This window comes from Egretta garzetta, unplaced genomic scaffold, assembly GCF_000687185.1.
Source record: "Egretta garzetta isolate BGI_Z169 unplaced genomic scaffold, ASM68718v1 scaffold152, whole genome shotgun sequence".
In the NCBI taxonomy this organism is placed as follows: domain Eukaryota; kingdom Metazoa; phylum Chordata; class Aves; order Pelecaniformes; family Ardeidae; genus Egretta; species Egretta garzetta.
This window is the reverse complement of record NW_009259037.1, coordinates 1,520,425-1,548,054: the sequence shown is the minus strand read 5'-3', so window position 1 is coordinate 1,548,054 and position 27,630 is coordinate 1,520,425. Positions and strand designations below refer to the sequence as shown.

Genomic DNA, 27,630 nt, shown 5'->3' with positions numbered 1-27,630 from the left:
AGGGAAAGGCTTTAAAAAATCCCAGGAAATAAAATGTTGACTTAATCAGGTGTGCATTTGGAAAAAGCCTCCTTTTTCACCAACTAACCAAGGCCCACGTGAAGAAACTGAAATTCTTGAATCATCCCAAGAAGCAGCAAATGCATGTGGCTTCCCATACGCCCTGGGATGCCGTACTACAGGCAGACTTGTACCATTTATCCCTCCTGAGAAGTGCAATAAATTGTAAGTTCTTGGCTGTGGAAAGGAATAAGCTGACCCCAGGCAGCTCCTGCCAGGCTCAGAATGTATTTTGCCGCATCCGTTGTGTGCAGACCCTCAAACAGGAGCTTTTGGGGGAGATGAGCTTTTCTCCATTAGCCCACTGCTTGGTCTCCAAATTATGGCTGGGCAACTCCTGCCTAAGAGACTCTGAGCGTGCAGGAAGGCGGCGGGTTCATCGGTACCCAGAGCTGCCCCAAAGCTTACAACATGAGATTCTGCAAACTGGCAAAGCCATATGTTAGTAACAGACGCCGAGGCATGATGGTGTGCAAGCTACCGTGTGCATCAAAAGACCAACTCTAAAGCGATGCGATGCGGAAAATCTAAGAAATATTGTGGTGTTTGACATTCTTGTAATGTACGTGCGACAGCTTTTATCAAGCATCAAACAGCAAAAAATGTTTGTGGTGCATAAAGTAAAAAAGCTTTAATCAGATTTTTGTAAAATGTTTATTAATCATTTCTTAGGTTTTACCAGGCAAAAGATATTAAATATCCAGTAAGAAGGAGTCACTGTTAAGATTGACTAACTCATTTCTCTAGAAAATGATTGAATTAATATTTTAAGATATTCCCTTAGGGAAGATGTGCGTTATCAGAAATCTTCAGAATGATGAACGTACGATAAAGTCACTGATAACTGTGCAAAAGGGCTTGTGGCTATGAGTCGTGAAATTTTGGGCTTGTGGCTATGTGAAATTTTTTCACACATACAGTCACTCTCAACAGAGCACACGTTAACCTCTAGACACCTCAGGAATATCCGGCGATCCGGAGCTGCTAACCAGAGCAGGGTTGCACTGGGATCACAACAGGCACGATGAACCATCTTGACCAAGTGCATGGCGTGGCCCTGGGGTGGTTTGTCTCAGCCTCTAACTCAACCGTGTACTTGGATACGAAAAATGAAGAGAATACAACGTCATTTCCCCGTTGAAGCGCTGCGTTGTCCTGCGCAGTCCAAGGGGTACGCCGCAGAATAGCGTTGATCCACTGTATTGATACTCAACGGCTTTTTCACTTCACAACTGAGTGATTTTCTTTTGCAAGCACAGGAAAACACCGTGCTTTACAAAAGCCTCGTGGATTGGTCCGTTTGTAATAAAGGAGCAATAAAAACTCCAAAAATTTGGCTATTAAGGGCCTGAAAAGCTGATTGAGAAAATCCTTAATACAACCTTTTTCTTCTATTGTCATATTTTCCTGGAAATTTCATGAATATATACATGAATTACAGGTATATATACTCTTCCTAGGCATCTGCCCTTTTTTCTTTTTTTTTTTTTTCACCCAAATAGTATTCTTTTGTCTGCTGTGCTTTTCAAAAGGCACCATTGCAGAACTAAACCCAACTGGGCAAATGTAAATTATTCCCGTTTTCTACCCCTAGTCATAACGCCAAGTGTTCATTTTGAGAGAAGTAATGAGGTTAAGCATATTCAGATGCAAGCGCTTCGTTCATATCAAAGCTTACTTTAATATGTTTGATCAGTTAAAAATACACAAGTCATCTTCTACATTTTTTGATAGAATTTAATGTGCTTGTTCAGGACATAAATGGACTGTATAAAGTATATCTTAATTTTCTTTATTGTTAAAGACGAAACCAGTACTGAGAAATAAAATATACTTAATTTAAAAGTTATGCTTTGTGCAGACAACTGTGCAATGGCAAAAATCTAACAGGCTAATGTGAAGGCTGGGGTGTATCAGTCTTCCTAAAAAAGTCAGTATCTTTGGACCTTCCTCCTAAAATTGTCATCGTTCTTGGTTTATACTTTTCTCTGCTACCCTTGCTTGCTCACCTCAATGCCTTTTAACGAATGTTTGTGTTATAAAAAGCCTAATGCTGCTTATTTACTTCCATTCCGCCATTAGCTGTGCAAGATGGATGAGAGGAATAACAGAGAGGGAGATCTTGGATTTGGTAAAGGATTTAATTTGTCTTAAGACATTTTTGGTGGCTCCCTATTTTGTAGATCTTCAATAGCATGTATTTAGACCCTGTTGAATTTAGTCTGGTTTACACATATGCCTAAAGGTAAGCGCCTGCTTAATGATCTCAGTGCTGAACTGGAGGTAAGGAAATCCATTGGGGCTTTATTGAATTGGCATAAAATATTTGTAAACTATTGATTATATCATAGCGTGAGGAATGTAAAATACCTCGCTTACCAGCGTTGGAGTCAATGCTTCTGAGATCCCCGTTCATTACTGAGGATACTGGTATTAGGATTTCACCTCTCAATTTTTTTTTTCCAGAACAAGGTCTTCATTTACCGGGGAAAGGAGTATGAACGCCGTGAAGACTTCGAAGCCAGGTTATTGACTCAGTTTCCAAATGCAGAAAAAATGAAAACAACGTCTCCACCGGGCGACGACATTAAAAACTCCTCCGGCCAGTGTATCCTTAGGCTGTACAGCGGCTCCCTGGATTTATGGCCAACAGGAGCAGGAGGCTGTTGCACTTCTGCCTTTATGGGTGTAATACATTAATTTTGTGGTTCTGTCCTTTCTTCGCATTCCTGTTGAGCTGCCCGTTCTGCGTGATTGAAATTCACTTTTCAGTTCTTAACCCCCAAATTCAGATATTCAGTGCTTTACTGTAAAGCCAAAACTGGATTTACCGTCTAAATTTCACAGGCCAGTGTCAGAACAAATTGTGAGGTGAGTTTTGGTGGGGTTTGCAATTTGGTCACTTCTTGTTAAACTGGTTCTTGTTGCTGTATAACTGATCTGTACGCAGCCAAGGAGGGTAGTAACTGGGAGGACATTTCATGGGTATTGCCAACATTAGCAGAGATCCCATCCAACCCACTGGGAAACAGTGATCCCATAAGCGTTTTATATTTATGCATAAACTTTTTGTCTGGTACTAGAGTTTAGCAACAATTCCTAAACAGATATATTTGATTTTGATTGTGCTTTTCCCTTTTTTCAGTTTCTATAGGGTGAATGAAGTCCAGCGGTTTGAGTATTCGCGCCCTGTTCGAAAAGGAGAGAAAAACCCGGACAATGAATTTGCGGTAAAAAAAAGAGTACTTTTGGTGTTTGCTTGTTCATTCCCCTTCATTTTGAGAATCTGAACCATTGGTTTGGTTGTTGAAACCATGTTTGGTTGTTGAAAAATAAATTCCAGGTTTAAATGTGATTATTTTTCATAGAAATTCAATTAAACCAATTTGTCCTGTTCTGTTTAATACCGATAGAAAAAATGGGCAAAGCTGTATTTGAAGATTCTTGTTGGGCATCTACTTTCTTTTTTTTTTTTTTTTTTTTTTTTTTTTTTTTACAAAACCATACATTTCATCTTACGGTCAATAAAACTCCCTTTGAGCACAGCTTGTATTTATCAGAACGGTTACAACAGGTTACATCAAGTAGTAGTAATTAAGGTAATACATTACTGCATCATTTCTTGAGCGAAGACCTTGGTTTTCTGTGCAGTAGCAGGCTCTAATCAATGTGCCAATGAACTCTGAGTATGTGGTTTCCTACAGCTAAGACTGAGACTCTTTTAGAGTCTGGCTTTTCGTGGTGGCTGTTATATCAAAAATTGCTAATTTGCTAAGCTACGTGGGTTTACCTGAGGAGGCACACAACCCTCTTTCTAAAACCATAATTCTAGAGCATGCTACCATTTACAATATGTTTTGAGCATAGATAAAAAATTCAGGTATATCTTGATCGCTTTGAAAGCTCTTCTATTAATGGAGAATGGAATAAACAATTCTGCTTTGAAAAAGCCTCACAATAAATAAGATTAACTACCAACATATGCCAGCTCTAACAAAATCAGATCGAGATGTCTTTCACATGGGTCGTGAACCAGATGCACACGTGTGAAGGAAGAGGTGTTAAATCACATATCCTTGAATTCAACCCGGTGAGTGTTACAACGAAGCCATTGCAGTTTACAGCTCAGACGGAGTCACAGGATCACAAAGTCGGGCCACAATCTGCAGGTCAGGATGGGTCCACCCCCTGCTCCAGGCAGGGCCAGCTCCGGAGTCAGACCCAGCTGGTTGGGGCTTTACCCCAGCAGGTCCTGAAGCCTCCGAGGATGGGGACAGCCCAGCCTCCCCAGGGACCGGTCCCTCAGCTCCTCTGCCCTCCTGGGAAAGAAGCTTTCCCTATATCAAGATGTGATTTGGTGGAGGATGGTCCTTGAAAGCTCTAGAAAATAAAACGAGACAGAAAATAAAACATGGGAAAAATGGCGGTCCAGCAGAACAGGTAGATCTTTTACATCGTGTTCTCCTTTGGTAAGAGAGCAGTCGTTCTCTGCTAAATCATGTATTGGATCTCAGTTGGCACCGCTCCATCATCTCTCCAAGCAGATTCCATTTGAAATTTTGCCCTGGCTTCGTAATGTCTTGGCGTACTGCGGTTCCTTTTCCCGATGATAATGTTTTAAGGCTTTCCTTAAGGTAAAAACTGTCAATCTGATAACCTGATGTTTACGTTGTATTTGCAGAATATGTGGATTGAGAGAACCATCTACGTGACAGCGTATAAATTACCGGGGATTCTGAGGTGGTTTGAAGTCAAATCAGTTTTCATGGTAAGATCTGTTTGGCTTTATTGAGCCAAGAAATCGCTGTGGCTGTATCTGGCACCCTCAGAGAAGGGAACTTGCTCGCTGAGGATGCTCATTATGACTGAGGGGGACTCAGCTTTTCCACCGAGAGAAGGAAACGTGGGCTGGGTTTTCCAGGCCTTTAGGGCAAGGTCCGGTCAAGTGCTTGAAGTACTTTTCTAAAGTATTGCTGGCTTTCAGCCAGCGAGCCATCACAGCCATGTCCCTGAAACGACCCGAGGGTCTTGCAGGGTTTCCCTGCTGCATCAAAGTGAAATTAGGCTGAATTTTGGAGAAGAGGATTTGGGTATTTTTGATTGTAACTTATTCAAAATATACCATCAACGGAATGCATTGTATGGGTCTGCATCTCTTCTCTACTTCCCATTTGTGATTAAAGGTTGTTTTTGTTTCATCTCCATAGTTAGCTAAAATACACCCTAGCAACCTCACCGCGTAACTCCAAATTACGCATTTCTCTGTTCTGCCATTTAGACTGTTTAGATAAGACATATCCATTAAACGCCTTTAAGATTAAATTATTCTTACGCAGCTGTAATTTTTAAGTAGCAATAAAAACATTGTTACTGCAGTTTTTAAATCTCTCTTGTGAGGCTTATTTTTAAAGGAAAAGAACAATTTGCATATGATTAATTAAAACCTTTTTCATTGCTCCATTGAGATTATGTTGGACAGTTGTATTTAGATGAACAGAAGTAATGCCGAAAATTACTATGGTATCTATAGTAACAGAATATGAATGTGATGTTTGACAGTAATAGGCAGCTGAATAAAACACATTGCATTTTTAATGAATTTTGTATTTTCAATATAATCCTGATAGAGGAGATAGTATTTATCTTCATGATTGCAAACCGCGTTGTTTATAAAGGCTGGCAAATCTGATGAAAGTCTCTTTTCCTTACGAGGTAAGAGCACAGGCTGACAGGCTGCTTTATGCAGGCAATTTGTATACACGCACCTTGAACGCTATGCTTGTCATCGAAATGTGCATAAATCCTGGGAGAGTGCTTTCTGTAAGCTTTTTGCAAGGATTATATTAGTCGCATAGCTGAAAAATGATACCAGAATGGAACTTAATAATATGTGAGAAGACGGCAACGGATAACTTTTGACCTAGCTCTGGCATAGTTACTACAAAATTGGTATTGACTTTCTTCAAGATCCCTGTCAGCTAAAATGCTGGAAGCACGATCACGGGGTTTGCATCCCCGTAATGCTAAATGTTGATTATGGATACTGATATTATCGATGTTTTACTAAACATGACGAATTAAAGCAGCTTTGCACATTTCATATTTCGCTGATGGAACTAGAATATCTTTAAGGGAAGAGGTGAGATCGTATCAAATCAGTGCTGAGAGAGAACTGAGTAATTTAATAAATGTGGTGTATTATGTGACATAACCCATAGGAACATGCGTAATTTCCTTAAATCTATCCGCTTTTTAAATTCCTTCTGAGTACTTTTACCTAAACCTTTTCAATCTGTTCATTATCTGCCAGGAATTTGTTGTACACGTTCATTATTCTGGATCTGATTTGGTTTAGCTGGACAGCAGTAGTTGTAGGGGGAAAATTTGCTGAGGCCAGCCTGAATTAGAAACTGGATTTTGAATTATGCTTGGTTTTAAGAAGTACAAATCCTAATCTCTATTTTGTTTCGATGTTTAATTTTTAGTGTTCAAATGTATCAGGAATATATCATTTCCGTTTGCCATGATAGACTGTGTAGCGTCCAGCGTTAGCAAGCTACTTGGAACAAGGCTCCTAATTTACAAGTATAGATATTTTTAATAAATAGCTTTCCAAAGGTCCAAAGCACAGTTTATAGTAGTAGGATGGGAACTGCAGTCCTCCATCTGCTTTCAAAAAACTAACGGGAGGACTATAAGAGTAGTAAAAGAAAGGAGAATGAGAAAGCAAGCCGTGATTGCTGATACAGAAAAATCAAAAAAGATGACTGTCAGCTCAATGAGTGCTAATTTCTGTAGATATTCAAGAGCTTTAAAAGCAATGGTTCATCAACAAATTATTGCATAGTTATAAGCCCATTAATACAAATAACAGAATCCTAAATTTAGCATACAATGTTTGCAACAGTGCTTGCCGAATCACATCATAGAATCATAGAATCGTTTAGGTTGGAAAAGACCTTTAAGATCATCAAGTCCAACCATTCCCCTAACCCTGCCATCCATATGGTCTTACTGTCCCAGTCCACATTGCACTTGTAGCACGTTCAGCTCTGAAGGGCAGCCGTTGCCTGTCCATGGGAGCCTGGCCTGCTCCACAGCCCCGGCAGAAACATCAGGCTTGTTCCCTGCCTTCCAGAATAATTCACCAAGCAGACTTTTTAAAATGCTAATTAAAACATCCTTGATGTAATCAGATGGCAGGTGTAAGAGTAAAAACTAAAGAGATTTGATTATAAGTGGTTCTCAGAAACATGGTAAGCAACTGATAGCCAGGTAGAAGTGCTGCTTTGTTTATGTAGCATTTATGTAAATTAGGGTGTAATCAAATATACACTTGCATTTTCCTCACAGGCCTCAATTAACCTTCCTTTTCTATTCCTACCACATCATTTTTTAATATGAGTAGGCTATGTCTTCCAGCGAGGACCATCTACACTCTGGGTTGCTGCAAGTTAAATAATTTTCAGCCCATTCACTAAATGTACATATTTTAGCAACATTTTAAATGTTTTAATACTGTTTCTTCAATATGAGCAACTGTCATTCTGAAAGACACAGTGTCTGGTCATAAATAATAGTTGGAGATGAGTCAGTTAAAATAAAGCAAGTTTTACGCAGTATAAGAGCTAATTCGCCCCATGAAGACACCTGAGGAGCTCTCTTCATTGCAGTCCAGGCTATGTGAGAAAGGAAATTTCATAGAATCATAGAATCCAAGGTTGGAAGGGACCTCAAGGATCATCTGGTCCAACCTTTCCAGGGAAGAGCACAGTCTAGACAAGGTGGCCCTTCCTTTGGTTATCGACATTCAGATGAAGAAAATGTGACCTCGTGGGGAAGAAGCACAGCAGATAGATTAAAAGTCATCTCTTCAACATACTGAACTCCATTTCCTTGGAAACACATGAAAATAATCACTGCAAAAATATCTTCTTGATTTTTTGAGCTGCTTAGGATTATGTTTTCCATCGGAAAATCCACATTAAGTTGTCGTTTCTTTCTTACTGTTACATTAAGCTGGATCTTCTTTGTACTGCTAAAACTCCCCAACTTGTAATCTCTGGTGTTCTCCATAATCCTCCAGAAACCTCACGCGAGTCCTCTGAGAGCCTTTCTAAATGTTGCTCTGTTGGGTTGCTACGCAATCTGCCCTACAGCAGTGAAACGCATTTAACTTTCTCCACTGTTACTAATTATCGTATCGGTTACCGCCGTATATAGATACCAAACACCTAAATGCCCAAAAACACCCTTTCTGTTAATTATTGGTTAAAATATATTTCATTTTGAAATTCCTGGAATGTTTCTCATTGTGGTGGTTTGGCGGACAGGTAGTTCTGTGGCAGGTTAAAAAATTGCTTCTTGATTGAAACCTCCTTTTGTTTTTATTTTAGGTTGAAATTAGTCCACTGGAAAATGCAATAGAAACCATGCAGCTAACGAACGACAAGATCAATAATATGATTCAGCAGCATTTAAATGATCCCAATCTACCCATTAACCCTCTCTCGATGCTACTTAACGGCATTGTGGATCCTGCCGTCATGGGAGGGTTCACAAACTATGAGAAGGTAACGTCAAAATTACCTGTCCCGCAGTGCTCCAGCTCTTGAGCCTGGACTCCCCAGGAATCCTGCAGGACGTGTGTGTGTGTTTGTATATAATCCCTGTGTGAATGTCCCCTCATACCTGCTTTGTAGGACATTGCTTAAAACTTACCTTTTTTTTAATGGCTTTCTGATATTTATGGATACCTTTTTGCCTTTCTGCATTTGAAGTGAGAGTTGATGTGTTTAGCAGCAAGAGTACTTCTGTAGGGACGTGGTGGACGGTTGCTTACTGGAGTTAGAGGATGAGACTTGATGACATTTCCAGTGCACGCTCTGATGTGCTTGGCCATCGGAGCTTCAGTGACCAAAGTAACCAATGGCAATTCTCTCCTTTGCTTTCAAATGCATGAGTTTTTAAAGGATTAATCCAATGGTAGCAAATTCTGAGATGTCAGTCTGTTGCAAATATGTCTAAATAATCTTGCCTGCGCATTTCCGAATTAGCTTTTAAAGTTATATGGGATAAGATATTAACATCAGGAAACTATAAACGCTGTATCTCTTACTTGTGTTGTGAATATTAATCATATTAAGCTAGCATACACAAGCAACACGTATTTTCATAACACAAATGGAGCCAGTATATGTTGACCGTCGTGTCACTGTACCCATCCGTTTATGTCCGTCTGTAACTCTCACCCGTTTCACCTACCAACATTTCTTACACCCTGGGAACTGCTAGAGAGACATTTCAGGGACGTGCCAAGCAGAAGTCCTCCACGGGGTTGCCCATGAGATTTGGTCTTGATCGCCATATGCTCACCTGCCCACTTCACTGCTCAGGAGAGATTGCTGTCTTCATCTTAAGAGCTTGAAAACTTCTGTATCTCCTGCCTAGGTTTTCACTTTGTATTTGTAGCTATTGCTGCTGTTTTGCAGAACTTTGGGGTTGGTTGATTGATCTTTGCTATAGGTAATTCTTCCATGGTAGATGTTGATTCGTTTTCTGAAATAACTGCTCATTTCTCTCTTGACTAGGCTTTTTTTACTGAAAAATACATCCACGAGCATCCAGAAGATCATGACAAGATTGAAAAACTAAAGGATCTGATCGCATGGCAGGTAAAAAAAAATTGAAGGTGGTTGGGGCCAACTGCTGTACAAAGACAGTTTAGTGTCACTTTTGAGAAAATCCAGACATTAAACTATTCACCCTGCGTACACTTTGGCATTTAAAACTGTCTCGGAACTTGAGCTAAAGTTCGTCTTTTCAAATCTGACATCATTTGTCATTTGATAAACCTGTAAGGAATAACCCGCAAACATGATCAACCTCTTCTTTTTCTTTTTTTTCTTTTTTTTTTTTTGTAACCATAATACAGTGAAAACGTCTCATCTGTATCAAACAAGAAAGTATTTTTAATAATGTTGGTTAGTATTGCTGGCAATTTAGTTTCACGTTTTAATTTTCTATGGCTGATTTCAGAAATTCTTCTCAGGCAGTAAGATGAAATGCTTAACCCTGAATCCCTCCTCCTGCTTGCACAGACTGGGACAGTATTTCTTCACATATTCGCTTCTTTCTTCAAACAACTTATATTCCATTTATAAAACTTCCCATGCATACTTATAATACCTTTTAGCACAGAATATTAAATGTGGGAGTTGCAAAAATTAACTTGCATGCAAAATATTTAGTAAATCCATCATTGCGAAACCTTTGCTTCCTTTGCTGTACAGCTTAGCATAGTACAAAACCATGAAATGACCTCAAGTTGTGTCAGGGGAGGTTTGGATTGGATATTAGGAAAAAATCCTTCACTGGAAGAATGGTCAAGCATTGGAACGGGCTGCCCAGAGAGGTGGTGGAGTCCCCATCCCTGGAGGTGTTCAAAAAACATGTAGGCGTGGCACTTTGGGACATGGTTTAGTAGGCATGGGGGTGTTGGGTTGACAGTTGGACTTGATGATCTTGGAGGTCTTTTCCAACCTTAACGATTCTATGATTGATTCCATAAAGCATGTGAGACAACCTGATATTCTTATGATGACATAATAGAGCAGAAATCATTTAAATGTAAGATCACACAGGTCATTTTTCCTGAACTGGGGATGGAACCCAGGTTTCCAGCCCAGTGCCCGAGACAAAGCAGGAACCCCCTCTTGCATGAAGAACTGTGTTTACCTGTACCAAAAGACATTTTTCAGGGCTAACAAGAAACAGTTGCTGTTTTGTTTCATAGTCATATGCTGGACATTCTCCAGTGGTCTCAAGATAATTTCATAACTAAAAAAATACCAATATGATTGGAAATGGTTTTCCCCTAGAAGAAGAAAGGGCATCATTGTCTTTTTATATTCAATTTTGTCTTTATAATAAAGGAAATAATTTACATTTCTATTGGTTTCAGTCCTAGAGGTAGTAGAACCAAAGATACAGAATTAAAAAAAAAAAAGTCCCCTGAAGACCATAAAAGTCTCAGTGAATAAAAACTCTTTTGGTCTGCAAAAAAAATGATGTCTTTATTTATTTATTTTCTTGTGAGCTTTTACAGAAGATTAGATTTTTAGGAGCTTTAAGTTTTTATGGAGGAAAATAATGTGATCCCAGAAGACTTAACTTCATGTCAGCTCTCTGTCTTTGCCTCTGATAGCGATACTTCGAATGAATTACAAACACGCTTTTCCTCAGCAAAGATTCACTTTGGTGACATTTGTATATTAAAATAATGTTGCTATTTGAAAATATGTGTGGCAGCTAATCACTCTAATTTAATTATTCAGTGGTTTTAAATGCATAATTTCCCATCAGGATTGTAGTTCCGAAACAATAGGAACCAGAAAAATAGAGAAAAGGGAACAAAAACTATTTTTATGTCCAAAAAGTCTTTTCACTAAAAAAGTATCATGGTGGAAATTGGTGCTTTTAAATTTCCTTAGCCATTTGATACGCATTTAGCGTATCCTAAAGCTTAACCCCTCTCTCAAATTATGCCAGTTTTCAGAACGGTGGCAGCGGGAGTAGATGGGAGCGGGGTGGGGAGCTGACGGCCGAATATCGGCTGGCATCAGGAGAGGGAGTTGTTATGGAAACTTTCCGAAGTGAGGCAGTGGTCTGAATTCATCACGGGCTTGACAGTGATTGAAAGCAAAAATGAGTTTTCATTTTTCAATAATGTGGGGCTTGGATTTTTGTAATCACACCGAGATTTTCTTTATGCTGTATAAATCAATCTGGATATATGAAATAGTAGCCTGACAATCATATTATCAGCTGACTAGTTAAATTTAATTTTTTTTTTTCTATCCCCTTACCTTACCTTTTTCTCCACTGTGCTGTGGAACTCACGCTCTTCGGGATATCATAAAATATCAGGATATTTTATGATCCCTGTGAACTTTAAGTATATGGGTTTCTTCTGTCTATTATCCTTTCAGATAAATACCGTTAGTAAAGCAATGTCCATTTTTGTCCATCTTAGTGCTTTCTGCAGTTAGAAAAAAATGTCTCCGTGCAACTACATCATTTCAAGCTGATCTTTTATTTTAACGTGAAGATAATGAAATGCTTGATTGAAATGATGGTAAGGAAATGAGTGATTGGTGACATTAGTCACTCTGCGTTTAGCTAATGTATTTACAGCATACCAAAACTAGTATGTCACATAAAAATCTTGTGCTGCTTCTACGTAGCTGAAAGAATTTTAGCAGCAAAACTAAGTTTCTACGATTGTATCTTATGATAGCATTATTATTATAGATTTTCTTTTAAGAATTAAGATTTTATATTCATTTTAATAATTCAAATGGGTGTTTTTCATCCTTTTCAGCCAAGCAGAGCAAGATCTTACCCTGATTTTTTTATTTTTTTTTATAATTTTAAGTTGCAGTGGAACTATAAAATTTTAAAATCAACAAAGATTAGAGTTAGGGAATTAGTGCTGTTGTGAGCTTGTTTCCTTCCTCATTCAGCTCGTTGTGTCTAGTTCAGCTACTTACATTACCTTTGCTTTTTGTTTCACCTCTCCAAAGGTGAGGGCAGCCCATAAGGTCTTTTGAAATAGAGCCATAAGCAAACCCACCCATTGCTCCAAAGCCAAATGATTTGGCAATGTCATGAATGTGGCAAAATTCTTCCTCGTGTCTCTGCATCCGATGAAGGTTCATAGAGGTTTAAAATTCAGTGTCACTTGTCATCGGATTTCCCTGTGGCAATGTCTGGAAAGGAGACGTAGGAAGAATTTTGAAGTTAGTAGAAGAAGGTGAAGCAGAAATGGTAAAAGAGTCTGAAGGTACTTTCCTTCCGTACTTAATAAATGTTTAAAGGATTACGTGGTCTTGGACAGGGAGACCAAATACCCTGACTCAGAAATCTCACAGAAGTTCTGTAGCAAAGCCACGGGAAGTCTATTAAATTCAACTTCTTCTAAGGAATAATCAAGCCTTTTCTTCTGAGGTTTCTGGTCTTTTCACTCCCTGCTGCCTCTTGTCTCTTCCTCGATATCTTGACTCAACAGTTCCCGTATCAGGAGGCCACCAGCCTTTAGGCGCTCATATTCTCCCAACCCAACCCACACTCACCCCAGCAGACCTGGCCATCAGCCCTCCCAGTATTTTGCTTCTCCAAGTGCCAGAAGCTCTCCATGGCTGGTTGTACATGCCTGGTGTATACCAGCAGTGAAACCCTCCGTGGCACCTTCAATTTGGGGCACACTAGGAGGCACCTACTTCTTTTTTCTCCTGACTGGGAGATTTCCATACAAAAAATGTCATTTACTCCATACTGCTCGATTTTTCTTAATTGGAGATGCCTGATGCCTCGGACAGGCTCATTAGTGCATTTTCTGCTTGTAAAAATTATCTCAGAGCTGAAGTTTCACACCCCATGTGTACTTTATCTTGGTAATTTGATTTTTTTTAAAAGAATCCATTTTAAAAGTCAGCAGGTTCTTTTAAATAAATGACCCAAGTGACCACTTCTCCCTGCAAAATAGGAGGGTCATGGTGTGGCCTGATAATTATGAAAATTTGGAAATTCATTTACTTAACTCAGAGCAGGGAAGTTTTCTGATTTTAATGTTTATTTTCTGTAGAGTGCAAATCCGTATGGCTATAAATAGAAGTGGCGACAGTAAAAACTATTGTCATTATTCTTGCTTCTCTTTGCAGTCTTTAGAAGAATCTGTAGCCATTTAAATAGTGCCAAATCACAGAGAATCATCTCGATAAGATTTCTTGAGTTTGTTCATCTGGAATTCATCTGTGTATTTATTATTCTCCTTACTAATAAAGCTACTCCTTCTGATTGCTGCTCAGTCTTATTGGAAAAATCTGTTTTTAATCAGTATTATGATTTAATTATGAATTATTAAGAAGAAGCCTCTTAGCTTGATTGCTGCAGAGAATATCTAAGTTAGAATCAGAGCACTGTGTGGGCTGAAACGGACCTGGAAGAGGAAATATTTTTCCTAAGCTGGAGGTAGAAAACTCTAATGGTATGTCTGGATAGCTGTGGGAATGAAAATGTCTCTCTTAAAACATTTTAAAAGGTCAGCTACACCTCCACACTATGAACTAATTATATAATCCTGCGTTGGCATGGATATTTTGTGACAGAAGCCTTGAAGATAAATGATTATTTTCAGTTACAAAAGGGAATTAATTTAATTTTTTGCTCCTCTGTTTTATTCCCAAAGAAAATAAAATAATTTTTCTAAGGAGAAATGCATAATATATAAAACTATAGGATTTATTAATAAATATTGCTCTGCAATGTATACGTGTCCATGAGTGTAGCTCATTTGCAGTTCATTAAAGAAAACATGCACAAGTGTTTTCTCCTTCAAGGTTTTATTCTCATGAAACTGGGAAGGGAGTGATATTACGGTGCAAGAGTTGCCATTCATCAGTTGGCCATTTGAAAGTACAGGGTGCATGGGGGCCTGTGAATATAACATCCCAGGCGTATTTGTGCTATCTGATAAATTCAGTATATGATTACGGTGCAGAACTACGGGTGTGTTCCTTTTAAAGGGCCTTGGCTAACGGAGAAAAGAGGAAATCGCGTATAACGGATTTTTAGATCCTTTTTCACTATGTTGTGCTTCATATACAATGAACGATGACGACGATAATTATTATTATTATTCTTTTTATTGTTATTGCGTGAGATCTTTCACTCCTCTTGCAACACATGGGGGTCTGGCCCTAACCCTTCGCTTAGGAAGGGCTGGGCAGGCTGAAGCAGCGTAACTCTGCTTTCCAGATCCCGTTCCTGGCGGAAGGCATCCGGATTCACGGGGAGAAGGTGACGGAGGCGCTGCGGCCGTTCCACGAGCGGATGGAGGCTTGCTTCAGGCAGCTCAAAGACAAAGTAGAAAAACAGTACGGGGTCCGCTCTGTCGTAAGTTAACTCCTAACTTTATGTTTCCTAAATATATGGAATTTCTTTAAATCACGTACAACTGTGTATTTCTGCATTGTAAGTCCCACTGATTGAAAAAGCAGTGTTGATGCAGCATTGCCTGGTTGTTCTCAGCGGTCATCAAATTATTAAGTACTGAGCAGATGCTATAAGAGATGTTCCGAAAGCCTCGGTACTTTCATCTTCTAGCATGGGAACAATTTCTAAATTACCTGAATCTGTTCCTTGAAAGTCAAGATAATTCTTCAGTATTCCATTTTTAAGGAATTTGGGTTAAAAAAAAAAAAAGAAAAAAAGCCACTATAGCATGATTTTTCTTTGAATGTCACCTTGGCGTAGATGTAATTCCTTTAGAGAGGTGAGGGCTGCGCTGCTCCACAGTAGCGTGCAATCTGACGTACTCCGGCACCACACTAAATGTAGGCAGGCAATAAAAAGATAGCTGCTACTTAACGAGATTTACTGGTGCTGGAGTTCATGCTTTTCTCATTCCAACAAGCTATTTTCAGTTGCTAAAAGTTTCATCTTTAAGGCACAGCCAAGAATTTGGTGGCCTTCCCAGTGGGGTTTTGTTCTGCTTTTAATTTGAGCATTACCCATCAGGGAAGAAGGCCAAAAGCCAGCATTCAGCTTCGTAATTCAGAATATAATTGATAATTCAGTCAAAAGCCATGTGGATTGGGTGCTATTACATGATCTGTTTTTAAAATTATTTACAAACCCGACATGCAAGTGGGTAGAGTTGCTCTAGGACTGACTATGGAGCTGATGTCCTAAGAATATATTGAAGGATGCTGGGGTGAGCTTTATCTCCGTCTACGGGTAGTCCTGACAGGGTAGTGTAAACATGCTATAATTTTTAGGTATATTTGTGAAATGACAGTGAAACTTGCATATGCGATACACATCTTCTCGCTGCGCCAGAACGTAAAGCACATACATTTAGCAGAAAAGACCCGCATGTCCTCCAACGCAGAGGTAGCCAGCCTATCATGTGATTTGTGGCTCCTCTCCTGCCTGGTGGCTCTACAGCCCCCCCTGCCTTTTGGGACACCGCCTGGGGAGGAGCAGGATGGCACCGCAGGGTGCCTGTTCTTGGCACGTTGGAAATTCTGGGGCGTCCCCCCCCCTCCTTTACTGCAAAGGTTTTTAGCTGAACTTGGAATCATCAGATGTACTTGATGTTGAGTTGCCTTGTTCATTTGGGTTCAGGACACGTAAGTGAGCTTCAAGCTACAGCACTTACCTGATTTTTAGAGAAAATTTTACCTTCAAAAGAGCAAACAGTGTGGTATCATGTAGGACGATAATGCATTTTCCCCAAATTGGACTCAGGAATATCTATACCAGAAACCATTTCCCACAAAAAGAACTGGTATTAAAACCAGATGATCTCAAAAAGCAGTGATTTATTTTTAAAATTACACAGATCTTTGAGATTGCACAAATCCACCTTCTGTCAGCAAAAGCCATCTAAAACCAAAGGAAAGCACCAGCAGACCATTAATTACTGGGCCATGGCGTGGGACAGCCAGCTTGCCAGCCTGCCCTTTGGACTGCTGTCTCGTCTCCGTCCCTGGCTTTCCCTGGCACCTTGGAAGCAGATACAGAGCTTGCACTGTAATCCCATTAACTGCCTTTTAAGAAGAGGGGCAGCTAGCGGGTCCCAGCCGGCGAAGGACATGGTATCAAATGGCAGGCGCTTCCCTGCAAGTGAGGGGTGGCTTCCTTTTGAAAATGCCAGATTTTGCATGGTTGCCCCAGTTGGGGTTGAGTCATCATTTTTGGAGGTGCTGCATCAATTCACAAATGCATTGAGGCAGATATTACTTCGTGAGCTTGGATTTTCAAAGCTATCTCTGCAGCCATGAGGCTAAAACCATCTGCAGCTGTGGGTTTTGCCTTGTACCTGAAAATTCAGTGCCTGAAGCACAGTTGTACAGAGGAGACCAGAGAGAAAATAGTGCCCACTTCATGCCTCTTCATCCTTAAACCCTCCAAGGCAAGAAGATTGGATGGGAGCTCCGTCACAATCTAGTCCTTAATAAATTAAGAAATAAAAGATGGAGAAATAGGAAGAAAGAAATTGATAACAATTACAAGTTTTCCAGATTTACTTCTGCCCCTAAATGAGCAGGAGTCACCAAACTGATTCTAAACAGAATGAAGCAACCAAGGTACGCCTGAACGGCCTTAAACCAAGCACCCTCTTCCTCCAGTTCTGATTAGGGTCACTATAGCTGCATGCCACTGAGTTTATGGATGTGATGCCAATCCCATCAATGTAAACAGGGTGTGAATTTGGATCCAAAGTATCTCTGGAAAATCCCACAGAGGTTTGTTCTGAGGAGTGGGTGATGTGGGCTATGGCGAGGGAGAGAGCTTCAGCTTTCTGCTCGGTGAGATGCGGAGCATCCTGGACTAAGGAGGCAGCAAGAAAGGTGGTGGGGCAGCCAAAGCATGCCAACAGACATGTTCTCTGAGTTCCCAAAACCTCAGTGGAATAGTACGTGCCAGGGAAGTATCCTGTTGTATTTTATGACAGGCCTTCCTTCAGAGATTAATTTTCACTTTTGTCTGTAGCGATGACTGACTTTTTTTTTTTTTTTTTTTTTAATGGGAACACTGAGATCTTAGGGGGATACGCCAGCCTTTATGATGTCCTTCTAAGTGGTGTTCTGTTCGTAGTCCTTCAAATCCCATCTTGCTAATATATTTAGGAAGAGAAAAGTTCAAATAGTAATTTATTCCTGGGGAGAACAGGAATAATTGACATTAATGATACTTGCATGTCAGTCACTTCAATAATACACATTTACATCATCGGGGAGATGACTGAAAAGTCATATGCAGGTGGTGTTATCTTTCTAATTTCACTCTACCCACCAGTAAGAATTGTCAGGACTGATGGAGTTTTATCGCTTCTGTCTTCCTCGTACAAGGCCAATTTACCAGTAGTTGACAGGGTGGAAAATATACCTGTAATTAAACAGCATGAGATTCGTATTTGTTGACTGGAAGAGTTCAATTATTTTATGCATATATCAGTTATTAATGACTGACAAAGCTTGTATAAATATTCAGAACTCTGAAATTGTCTGAAATAAAAAAACCTTTCATATATTTTCTTCTTAACCTAGATGCCACTCTGTAAATTGTCTCTCTTGACATAAAGTTCCTCTTAGTGGTTTTTTCTTTTTTATTCCTTTTTTTTTTTTTTGCTCCAAAAAACTCCATTTCAGTTAAATATACTGACAGGTCAGTCACTTCAATTGCAGAGATGGATTAAAAAAAAAAAATTATTTGTAGAAAGCTCCTTTTTTAAAGCCCAGATGTAAAAACGCATGTAAATACCATTGAAACAAGTGAATTATTGGACTATGTTTAAAATTATACATGTGCCTATGAGGACCTAAATATTTCTTCCTAGGCCTTTAAATGGATTTTCTTTAGAATGTGTTTATTTGTGGTTAAACACAATGTATAATTAAATAATTGGATGGGGCTCTGAGCAACCTGATCTAGTTAAAGGTATCCCTGCTCACTGCAGGGGGTTGGACTCCATGTGCCTCTAAAGGTCCCTTCCTTCCAACCCCAAACATTCTGTGATTCTACATGGAAGAAAAACCATCGAACCTTTCCACATTACTTTTGGTAACCAGATATCAGCTATTTTGTGATTTAAGAAGTACAAATCTTTTATTTCTTTATTGCAGCCTTCAAGTCTGGATGATAGACGAGGCAGTCGGCCACGGTCTATGGTGAGATCCTTCACGATGCCGTCGTCTTCAAGACCCCTCTCTGTTGCATCGGTGTCTTCCATCTCCTCCGACAGCACACCTTCTCGACCTGGCTCGGATGGGTGCGTAAGAAAGAGTCATTCGGGGCTCATCTCTAAAGCGTCGTTTGGTGGGCGCATCTAGAGGTTTTGAGGATTGTCACCACCCCGCTCCAGACCTCAGCGCTATCACGGTGTCACTCCTTCCCATCCAACTGACTCCTCCCGTGCGGCGGCATGACGATTGTTTGATCTCATAAGGAACTGTGGGGGTTTGGGGTTGGGTCTTTTCCTAGTGTGTTTTACTCCAGATTTGGTTCATCGTAACATACCCCACAAACATTCATGTGACACCGTGGTGTGAGTAGCTAGTGTGTGGTGGGGATGGCGCTTTTAAATGACAGCCTAATATTGGCTAAAAGAACCCAACCTGTGCAGACATTTATCTTAAGATATATTCCTTGTCCTTTTTTTTTTTTTTTTTTAACTGAGATAAATACATAATGCTCTTCTTGGTCCTCTTTAAAACAAAGTTAAGCAAAACCCCCTACACACTCAAACAAAAAACCCCAAAGAGGAGATAAATTATCCCCTTTTTGCAAGTGTAATAGTTCAGAAGTGATCTTTTGGAAAGCCGGTGATGAGACGTGTGTTCAGCCGGCCCTGTCGCTGTAAACAGGTGGAGCTTGGGCGACGGAAGGGATTAGCTAACCGCTCAATCATTTCTTCTCACTTTTGCCGCCAGAGGAAAAGCTGCTTATGGCAAGATTGTACTTCAGGACTTACCAAGATATTTCACATGAGAACTGGGAATTCTGTTGATAAAGCCCTGTCTCGCAGTCGCATCCCTCAAAAGAACAAAATAATCTGTTTTCTTTCTGGGGTTTCCATGCAGCCTCAGAAGTCCCTTCTCCCTCTTCCTCCCCCCAGGCATTCCCATAATCCAGAAACTCGGTATTTGACCAAGGCAGCAGTGTTCTAAAGCCTCCTGAAGCACTGCTAACTTAGAGATGTGCTAGAAACGTTCACGTCCCTTGTGCACCTTCAGAGGGAGTTATTACCTGACTAGAGAGTAAAAGCATCAAGTAAAATTAAATACAGCACCTAAGGACCAACATGATACTTACCTTGATTACAAACAGTTTATTTACCCGTTGGGAAGAACTACAAACAGAACTCAATTCAGCTCTCATTACGTTACCCTCTAGAATGTATACACGGTGAGTCATGTCGATATAAGCGTAGGACAGCAGAGACGATAACGCATTTTGACTAATCCATCCACAAAAGTTGTCTTGCCAGAACTTGGGGATAGCTACCATCCCAGGTTATAGGCAACTTTATTTTATCTCAGAAGAAAAATACTGATTCTTACCCTGCCTGCGTCTACCTCTGCCTCTTTTTCCCTTCAAAATCATTACACATATTTTTCTTTTGCATCGGATGCTATTTTCTTAAATTTCACCTCTCTGTCCCAGCTTTGTTGTAGCAGGTGTCACTCAGCACTTTTGGAGGATCTCATGAGTCTACTCAGTGTGTGTATTGAAAAAAGCCTCCCCAAGATGACAGGGTAGCTCATCTCCTGCTCCGAGCCTGGGGCAATACAGCTATAATATATGTAAGGAAAATATAATGAACAACTGTCATCACTGAGAAGACCTGAAAAAAATGCTTGTTTGCTTGATCGATGGAGTAGGAGGAGACAAATCATCAGATGTAAATAACTTAATGAGAGACCTCAAAAATCCAAATGGCTGTAAAAATCACGTGGGTGGTTTGTCGCTACTAACTTGGAAGAAGTCACCCATATACCTACCATAGTTGGGTTTATGGTCGGTTGTCCTCTCCTGCTTTCCCCTTCCCCCTCTCTTCATATGTTAATTCTGAGATTAGAGATGAAGCTAAGAAAAACAATTAAATTTGGAGCCGACAGACTGTCTTGCCCAGATCACCCAACTTGTATTTTATGCCATCGCCAGCTTCTCCTGCTTTGGAGCTTTTAAACAGTAAAAACTCAAAGCAGGCATTGACATAGTATGTGTTTTACAACTCCCAACTCTATGTATAAGTAAAACGCTGACTTTAAAAAAGGACCTTGGGTTTATTCACTGCTTAAAATGGGACTTAGAAGTACAAATCTGAGCACTTACAAGCGGTGGTTGGAAGCGGGGAAGTCCCAGCGTGCCTCTGTGATTTGCCGTCTGTTGAAAGTCCTAATGTACTTCAAGTAGGAGCGTGGCGTGCTAGCCCATTTTATCACCCATACGTTGCACACGAATAATTAATAGTACTAATAATAGCAATGCCTGGAAGGGAAGCAATTAATCATTGTCTGAAGAATGGCAATTCCTCTTGTAAACTTGCGACCAGCCTGCGAGTTGGCTGTCATTGCCCTCCAGCCCAGCGGAGCGTGGCAGAAGCGACTAAAATATGCAATGTAGGTGGCTGAAACACACGGCGCCAGGATAGCTGTCTCCTGGTCTGGGCTTGGTCACTGATGCGCTTTGTGGCCCCAGGCAAGTCATTGCCCTCCCTTTTCCCTACCTGTAAAATGGGCTGAAAAAAGCTTGCCAGTCTGTCTCCCAACCCGTGTGATTTTGGCTTTAGTTTTGAGGGTAATAGCTCTTTTTAGTAGGGCCAGCTGGGACAGGACAAGGGGTAAGGGGTTTAAACTGAAGCAGGGTAGGTTTAGACTGGATCTAAGGCAGAAATTCTTTCCAGTGAGGGTGGTGAAACCCTGGCAGGGGTTGCCCCGAGAGGGGGTGGAGGCCCCATCCCTGGGACCATTCCAGGCCAGGTTGGCCGGGGCTGTGAGCAACCTGATGTGGTTCAAGGTGTCCCTGCTCCTGCAGGGGAGTTGGGCTGGGTGACCTCTGGGGGTCCCTCCCCACCCAAAACATTCTGTGATTCTATGATTCTATGATTTTTCATTCCTGAGTTTATCTGTAATATCAGAAGAGCTGAGCCTCAGCCCTGCTGGCTCCCCCTCACCAGGGCATGCTGTAGGTGAGCAGAGGTATGGATCTGTGCGGATATGCCTGCACGCTGGTATGGAGATGTATATCCTCGTGCGTGCACGCAAAACCAAATGTGCGCACTCAGGGTGTTGTTACAGGCGGGAATGGTGCTCGTGCCTGGGGTTAAACCTCTACACCTTGGGCTTTTGTGCAGCACATAGGTGTTACCTCTGCATTAAGGGTGATACTGGTTGCTTTTCTGTGCAAAGGTGCTGTCATATGGACGAGCTGCGAGGATTAGAAAGCGCTGTCTGTTGTGCATGTTCAACAGAAAATCACTACACCTCTGCAAAACAATTTCCCAACTGTTACTCCTTCTCTGGGGGATAAATGCATCTTCTTTCTCCACCGAAACAAAAAACCAAAAAAAAAAAAAACCCACCTCCAGGAGGAATTTGGGGACTTGGCTATATTTTTAAAGAGATTCTTTAAGCCATTGGGAGGCTTACGGGCTGCCTTCAAGGTGCAGGGGGAGCAGGGGTGACATTTCTTTAATGCGTGGTATAATTACCGGCAGTCGTCTGGCGCTGATTGCCACGGGAGCTCCCAGGCGTCTGCGAGCACGCCTGCCGCGGTGCCAGGGCATGTACAGTGGGAGTGCTGGATGAGGAACTCATTTTTATGTAAACCACATACAGTGAAACTCCGGAGTTTGGGTAGCTGTAAACCAGTAAATTTACAACAGAGCAGGGAAATGCGCGGTACTGGTTCTTCCTTAGTCCTGCAGTAAATTTTATTGTAAGACAATTGTGATTGTAATGACCTTCTGCCCCCGCTTTTTCTCTCTAATGAGTTTTCCTGGATTAGCAAAGCATCGTTAACTCAAGTGAGACTTGGGGAAATATGTAAATGAAAATTAGGTGGCTTGAAAATAGTATTTTATTGATCTAAGCAACAACAATTTTTTTTTTTTAGGTTTGTGCTGGAGCCCCTCCTGCCAAAAAAGATGCATTCTAGGTCTCAAGATAAATTGGACAAGGATGACCTAGATAAAGACAAGAAAGAAAAGAAGAAGGAGAAAAGGAACAGCAAGCATCAAGAGATATTTGATAAAGAATTTAAATCTACTGATATTTCTCTGCAGCAGTCTGAAGCAGTGATCCTTTCAGAAACGGTAACTTTATTAGCAAGTAATGCCTTATCCAATTCCGAGCAGTGTTCTTTCTCTTTTTAAATAAAAATGTTGATTTTTATGATTTAGTTTATTTTTAGACCAAAAAATAAGTCTAAGGGAATATGCTATGATGTTAATATATGTGATAATGAATCAAAAATACAGATTTTATTTACAGTGTAAAAAAAAATCATGGTATCTCATATAAAAATCTTTCCAAAAGCTATATATGACGATTTGATAAAAGGAACAGATGGTATATCCTAAGTAAAATAAGTGCTACCATTTTAGCAGCCTTTTGAATTTATGGTTCCCAACAGATCGTGATGGGTTTTCTCATATTTCAGCTGACTACCGCAAGACACTTTTTGGTGGAAATGTTACAAGGTCGTTTCGTGCATGGCGATTACGTATTCTTGAAAGGCTATTTTGAGCAGAAAATCGTGAGCAGTTCCACTGGTGGCTGTGTGTAAGGGTATTAACTACAGGGCATATGTCTCTTAAGCCCTCTCTGCTTGGCATATATTTAATTCACTGGAACTGTCCTAAAGGCTTAGGTAACTTGAGAAGTTTTAGCTCTGAAATTGAAAGCCAAGGCCATTTTAAGCTGGAGCAGGGAGGGCGTGAACTAACTGTAACCTCCAAATCTCTGCCTGGGCACCTGTTTTGAGGCCAGTAGTTTAAAACTTGCCCTCCAGAAATAAATGTAATGCTCTTTTAAAGATTTGCACAAGTACTTGTAGAGCCAACTCCTAATATAGAGTGTCTTTTACTGGTGGCTGTGTCATTTACGTTGGACTTTCAAAACCATTTCTCTCTGACCTGCGATGATGAGATCCTTTAAGTCTTTCTGTTTGGTATCGGTAGCTGAATATTGCTTAGATGTTCAGCTATAGTTCCTCTGTTTTCTGGATTTGCTCCTTTTCCATCTGGAGATGAGCTAATCTCTCATATGTAGCTTCTGACATCTCGGAAGATCAGAGTTGTTTTGTCTGATGTGACCTTAGGCCCAGTATTAGCTTGGCAACAAACTCGGATAAAACCCCTTTTGTGCATCTCAGACTTCTTTGAAGCCCATGAGTTTTTTCCGTTGACTTCAGTAAATTTGGGACCAGCCCTGGTTTGTTTCAATGGGGATTCCTCCTGCCAAAGCCACTCAGGTGAGCATTGCTAGAGTGTTTTCAGACAACAAATACATTTTGCATAGATTTCCATACGTCTCATCTTTTTGACGCAATGCATTCTACTCTGCACATTGCAGCAGTTGTATTTTGGCTAAGCCTGAACATTCCAGCAGCAACGCTTGCAGTTGTATCTCCCAGATCCCCAGACAGGCTTCTGGAAGAAGAGCATTAGCCACAGGAGAAGAAAATTGTATTTCAGGGCAGCTCAGTCAGTTGGACTTGCACAACAAGATAGAAGTGAGGCTTCCAAGGATGCTGAAGATCTGGTTGATGTCACTGCAAGGTCGCTGTCATCTCTGAGAGGTCTTGGACATTGGGGAAGATTGCTTATGACTGGGAAAATGCAAATGCTGGCTGGAAAGGAGGACACGATAACCCTTCAAGGCATATTCCCATTTGTCATGAGGAACAAAAATGAGCAAAGCCCAGCATGGTTTGACTCGAGTTTTCCACTCTTCCCATCAAGAGCTTTCAGTGGATGACTGGTATGACTAATTTTCCCCTGGTTATAGAGAGGGAGGGAAATTAAATGTTAGAATTAAGTTACCTAATCCACAGATCAATAATATTAAAAGGAGTTTACTGGTGAGAGAAAACCTCTCCCTTTTCAGTATCTGCAAACTACTTGATGAGCAACAAAATGACCAAGTCAATTTTTAATGCTTGGTGGTAGCGTGGTTCATTTTCTCTTGTAGGTGAAATAGAGGAAACACTTTTGAGATTAGTTTACAAGAGTGGTTGTACAATTCCCACTGCTGTCTTCAGGAGTTTTGTACATACAATGTCAAGAATTTTAAAGACAAAATTTGCCTTGTCTTGAAATTTTTGCACAGATGTCCCCTATTAGTGACGTAAACGGGAAATTGTTGTCTTCTGTGGGTAAGAATTCAGCTTGTCCACTGTTTTACTTTTGTGGGCTGCGCTCTGTGCAAGTTCCCTTTTTAAGTTGAAACTGTTCCCAAAGCACTGTTACTGCTGTGTTTTATGAAGAAAAAGGCATCTGGATTTCTCTTGCATTAGGAGCGTAAAAGCAGAAAGTTTGCTAGCTTAAAAAAAGATGGTGATGAAATGGAGGGGGGAAAAAACAAAGGGATTTTTTTTTTTTCCAAAAAGTTGAAATCCGAATGTGACTAGAAATAGAAATTTAATATTTAAAGAGCTTTTAAAGGGATATTTTTGTAATAAACTACTGTTGGTTACTAGATTTTGTATTACAGTTACTGGTTTCCTTCCGTAGAGAATTTTAGAACTCACTTGTACCATTGGTAATTCAGTTACAAGATTTCAGTTATTTGGTGAATTTTCTAATGGATTCTTAGTTCTGACTTCTAAAATATTTGGAGTTTTACAGCAGAAGACATACTTTTCTTTAGTATGATGACAATTTTATAAGTACCTTCAAGAAAACGAAGGAAAGAATGACAGCCAGCTTGGATTTGCCAACACCAGATGGGTCAAGCCCTCCTTCCTTCTTTCTGTGGTCGAGGCGGCGGCTCTGCGGGTAGGAAGGATGTGGCAGACCCCCCTGCTGACTTCAGTGTGACTTTAGGCACGTCTTGCTCTGAAGTTCTCGTGAGCAAGACTGGATGATGAAGTCAAGCCTACGGTGATGCTGAAGGATACAGAGCAGCCTGGAAAAGCTGCACTCCATATTGTCACTGGTGGGACCGAGTAAATGAGGACCCGTGATGGATTTGGATAGTGGGCTATGTCAAAATAATCTATGTGCAGGAGCACAGCGGGCGGTCAGCCTCTTAGTCGCTGGCTCTGTCTCATGTCATTAATAGGAGGGTTCGGTGTGTGTCACTCCTGTTCCACCCAGGTGTCATCGCAGTTTACAGCCAGCCCATGCCAGCTGTAGCTGGCAAATACCAGGCTTGTGCTTGGCAGTTCAAAAGTCTGGTTTCAGCTACTCACCCCCCCCCACACACACACTCACACACAGTTACCTGTTGCCTGACAACACTCGTAACCTGAATTATTCTTCACCCACCGTAAGTAGGTAGTAACCAAGGGTTTGCTTCAGGAGGGAAGGATGCATCAATAACCTTATGTATGAATCTCCTCTGGATCCTGCGTTATTTACTACTAATTGGTTTGTGCACCGTAAATGCAAGCACGATGCCAAATTTACAGAGAATATCAAGCGAGTGGCGTAGCAGGCGTGTCGGACAGTGGTCATTCCCATCTCTGCAGAGCTTCCTATAAGGAAAGGCTGAGGGAGCTGGGAGCTTCAGCCTGGAGAAGAGAAGGCTGAGAGGGGATCTCATCAACACCTACAAATATCTCAAGGGTGGGGGTCACAAGGACGGAGCCAGACTCTTCTCAGTGGTGCCCAGTGCCAGGACAAGGGGCCATGGGCACAAACTGAAGCAGAAGAGATTCCAGTTGAATGTGAGGAAGAACTTCTTGACTTGGAGGGTGCCCGAGCCCTGGAACAGAATTATTTCCTGGAGCTTTTACATTTTCTTTAAAAAGGAGCATTCAGAGGCAGTTTTGCCTACTTGTATGGCTCAAATACTTTTTTCTAAATTTCAATGTACTTGTAATGAATTTATTGACTGATCAAAACCCAAGCCCTAATTACAGAGATCTTGTACTACTATGATCTTATCAGCAGATAAATTAAGCGCTTTGGTGTGTGAAGATGATCAGAAATGTCTTTATGGTTTTCTAGAGATTTACATCTTTTAAGTATCGCATAAACTTCTTTAACATAATTTCTCATTGTTAGTTCTTTGTTTCCATGAGCTGATAGCAAACCTAACACTGAAGCCAGGTAGTTAACAGACCACTCAAAAGCTTGTGTAAGAAATCAGAATAACAGGCTGTACATTATATTGATTTAGTGGCATCTAACATCACTCACTATTGATCCTGCTTTCATTAGACCGAAAAAAAATTAGCGATGGGTTCATTATGGATTAGTGGTCTCCAAAGAGTTCATATTCCCTAGCAGAGCTATGATTTATATGAAGCTTTAAGAAAAGGTCCAAGCTTGTCAGTCACAGAAGAAGTTAAAATTTGAGACAAGTAGTTACAGACCAGGTTAACTTGGGAACTTGATTGTAGTTGTTTTTTCTCTTGATTCTGGTGTTGCAGCTTTTCTAATCAATTAGTGTATTTCCTTAGTTGCTTTTTTGTAATTATATGCCTCTGAGAAAGTGATTATCCGTTCTACTAAAAATATGCTTTAAAAGATGTCATGGTTTAACCCCAGCCAGCAACTCAGCCCCACGCAGCTGCTCGCTCACTCCCTGTCCCCCACCCTGGTGGGCTGGGGGAGAAAATCAGAAGACTAAAAGTGAGGAAGCTCATGGGTTGAGGTAAAGACAGTTTAATAGGGAAAGCAAAAGCTGAGTGCACAAGCAAAGCAAAACAAGGAATTCCTTCCCTCCTTCCCACCTGCAGGCGGGTGCTCAGCTGTCTCCAGGACAGCTGGGCTCCATCACATGTAACGGTGACTTGGGAAGGCAAACGCCATCACTGCCAGGGTACCCC

The 27,630-nt window shown here is 40.8% G+C and overlaps 1 protein-coding gene across 1 annotated transcript in view; it reads left to right on the top strand.

Moving 5' to 3' along the window:
* The window catches only part of DOCK1 (dedicator of cytokinesis 1), a 316,870-nt gene that overhangs the window by 272,339 nt on the left and 16,901 nt on the right, over window positions 1-27,630 (top strand). Inside the window, exons 41-49 of the mRNA XM_035890418.1 lie at window positions 2,527-2,668; window positions 2,853-2,931; window positions 3,206-3,290; window positions 4,742-4,828; window positions 8,457-8,633; window positions 9,651-9,734; window positions 14,878-15,015; window positions 18,753-18,898; window positions 22,747-22,945. Of these exons, the coding sequence (XP_035746311.1) occupies window positions 2,527-2,668; window positions 2,853-2,931; window positions 3,206-3,290; window positions 4,742-4,828; window positions 8,457-8,633; window positions 9,651-9,734; window positions 14,878-15,015; window positions 18,753-18,898; window positions 22,747-22,945 (1,137 nt within the window). The remainder of the gene's footprint in view (window positions 1-2,526; window positions 2,669-2,852; window positions 2,932-3,205; window positions 3,291-4,741; window positions 4,829-8,456; window positions 8,634-9,650; window positions 9,735-14,877; window positions 15,016-18,752; window positions 18,899-22,746; window positions 22,946-27,630) is intronic.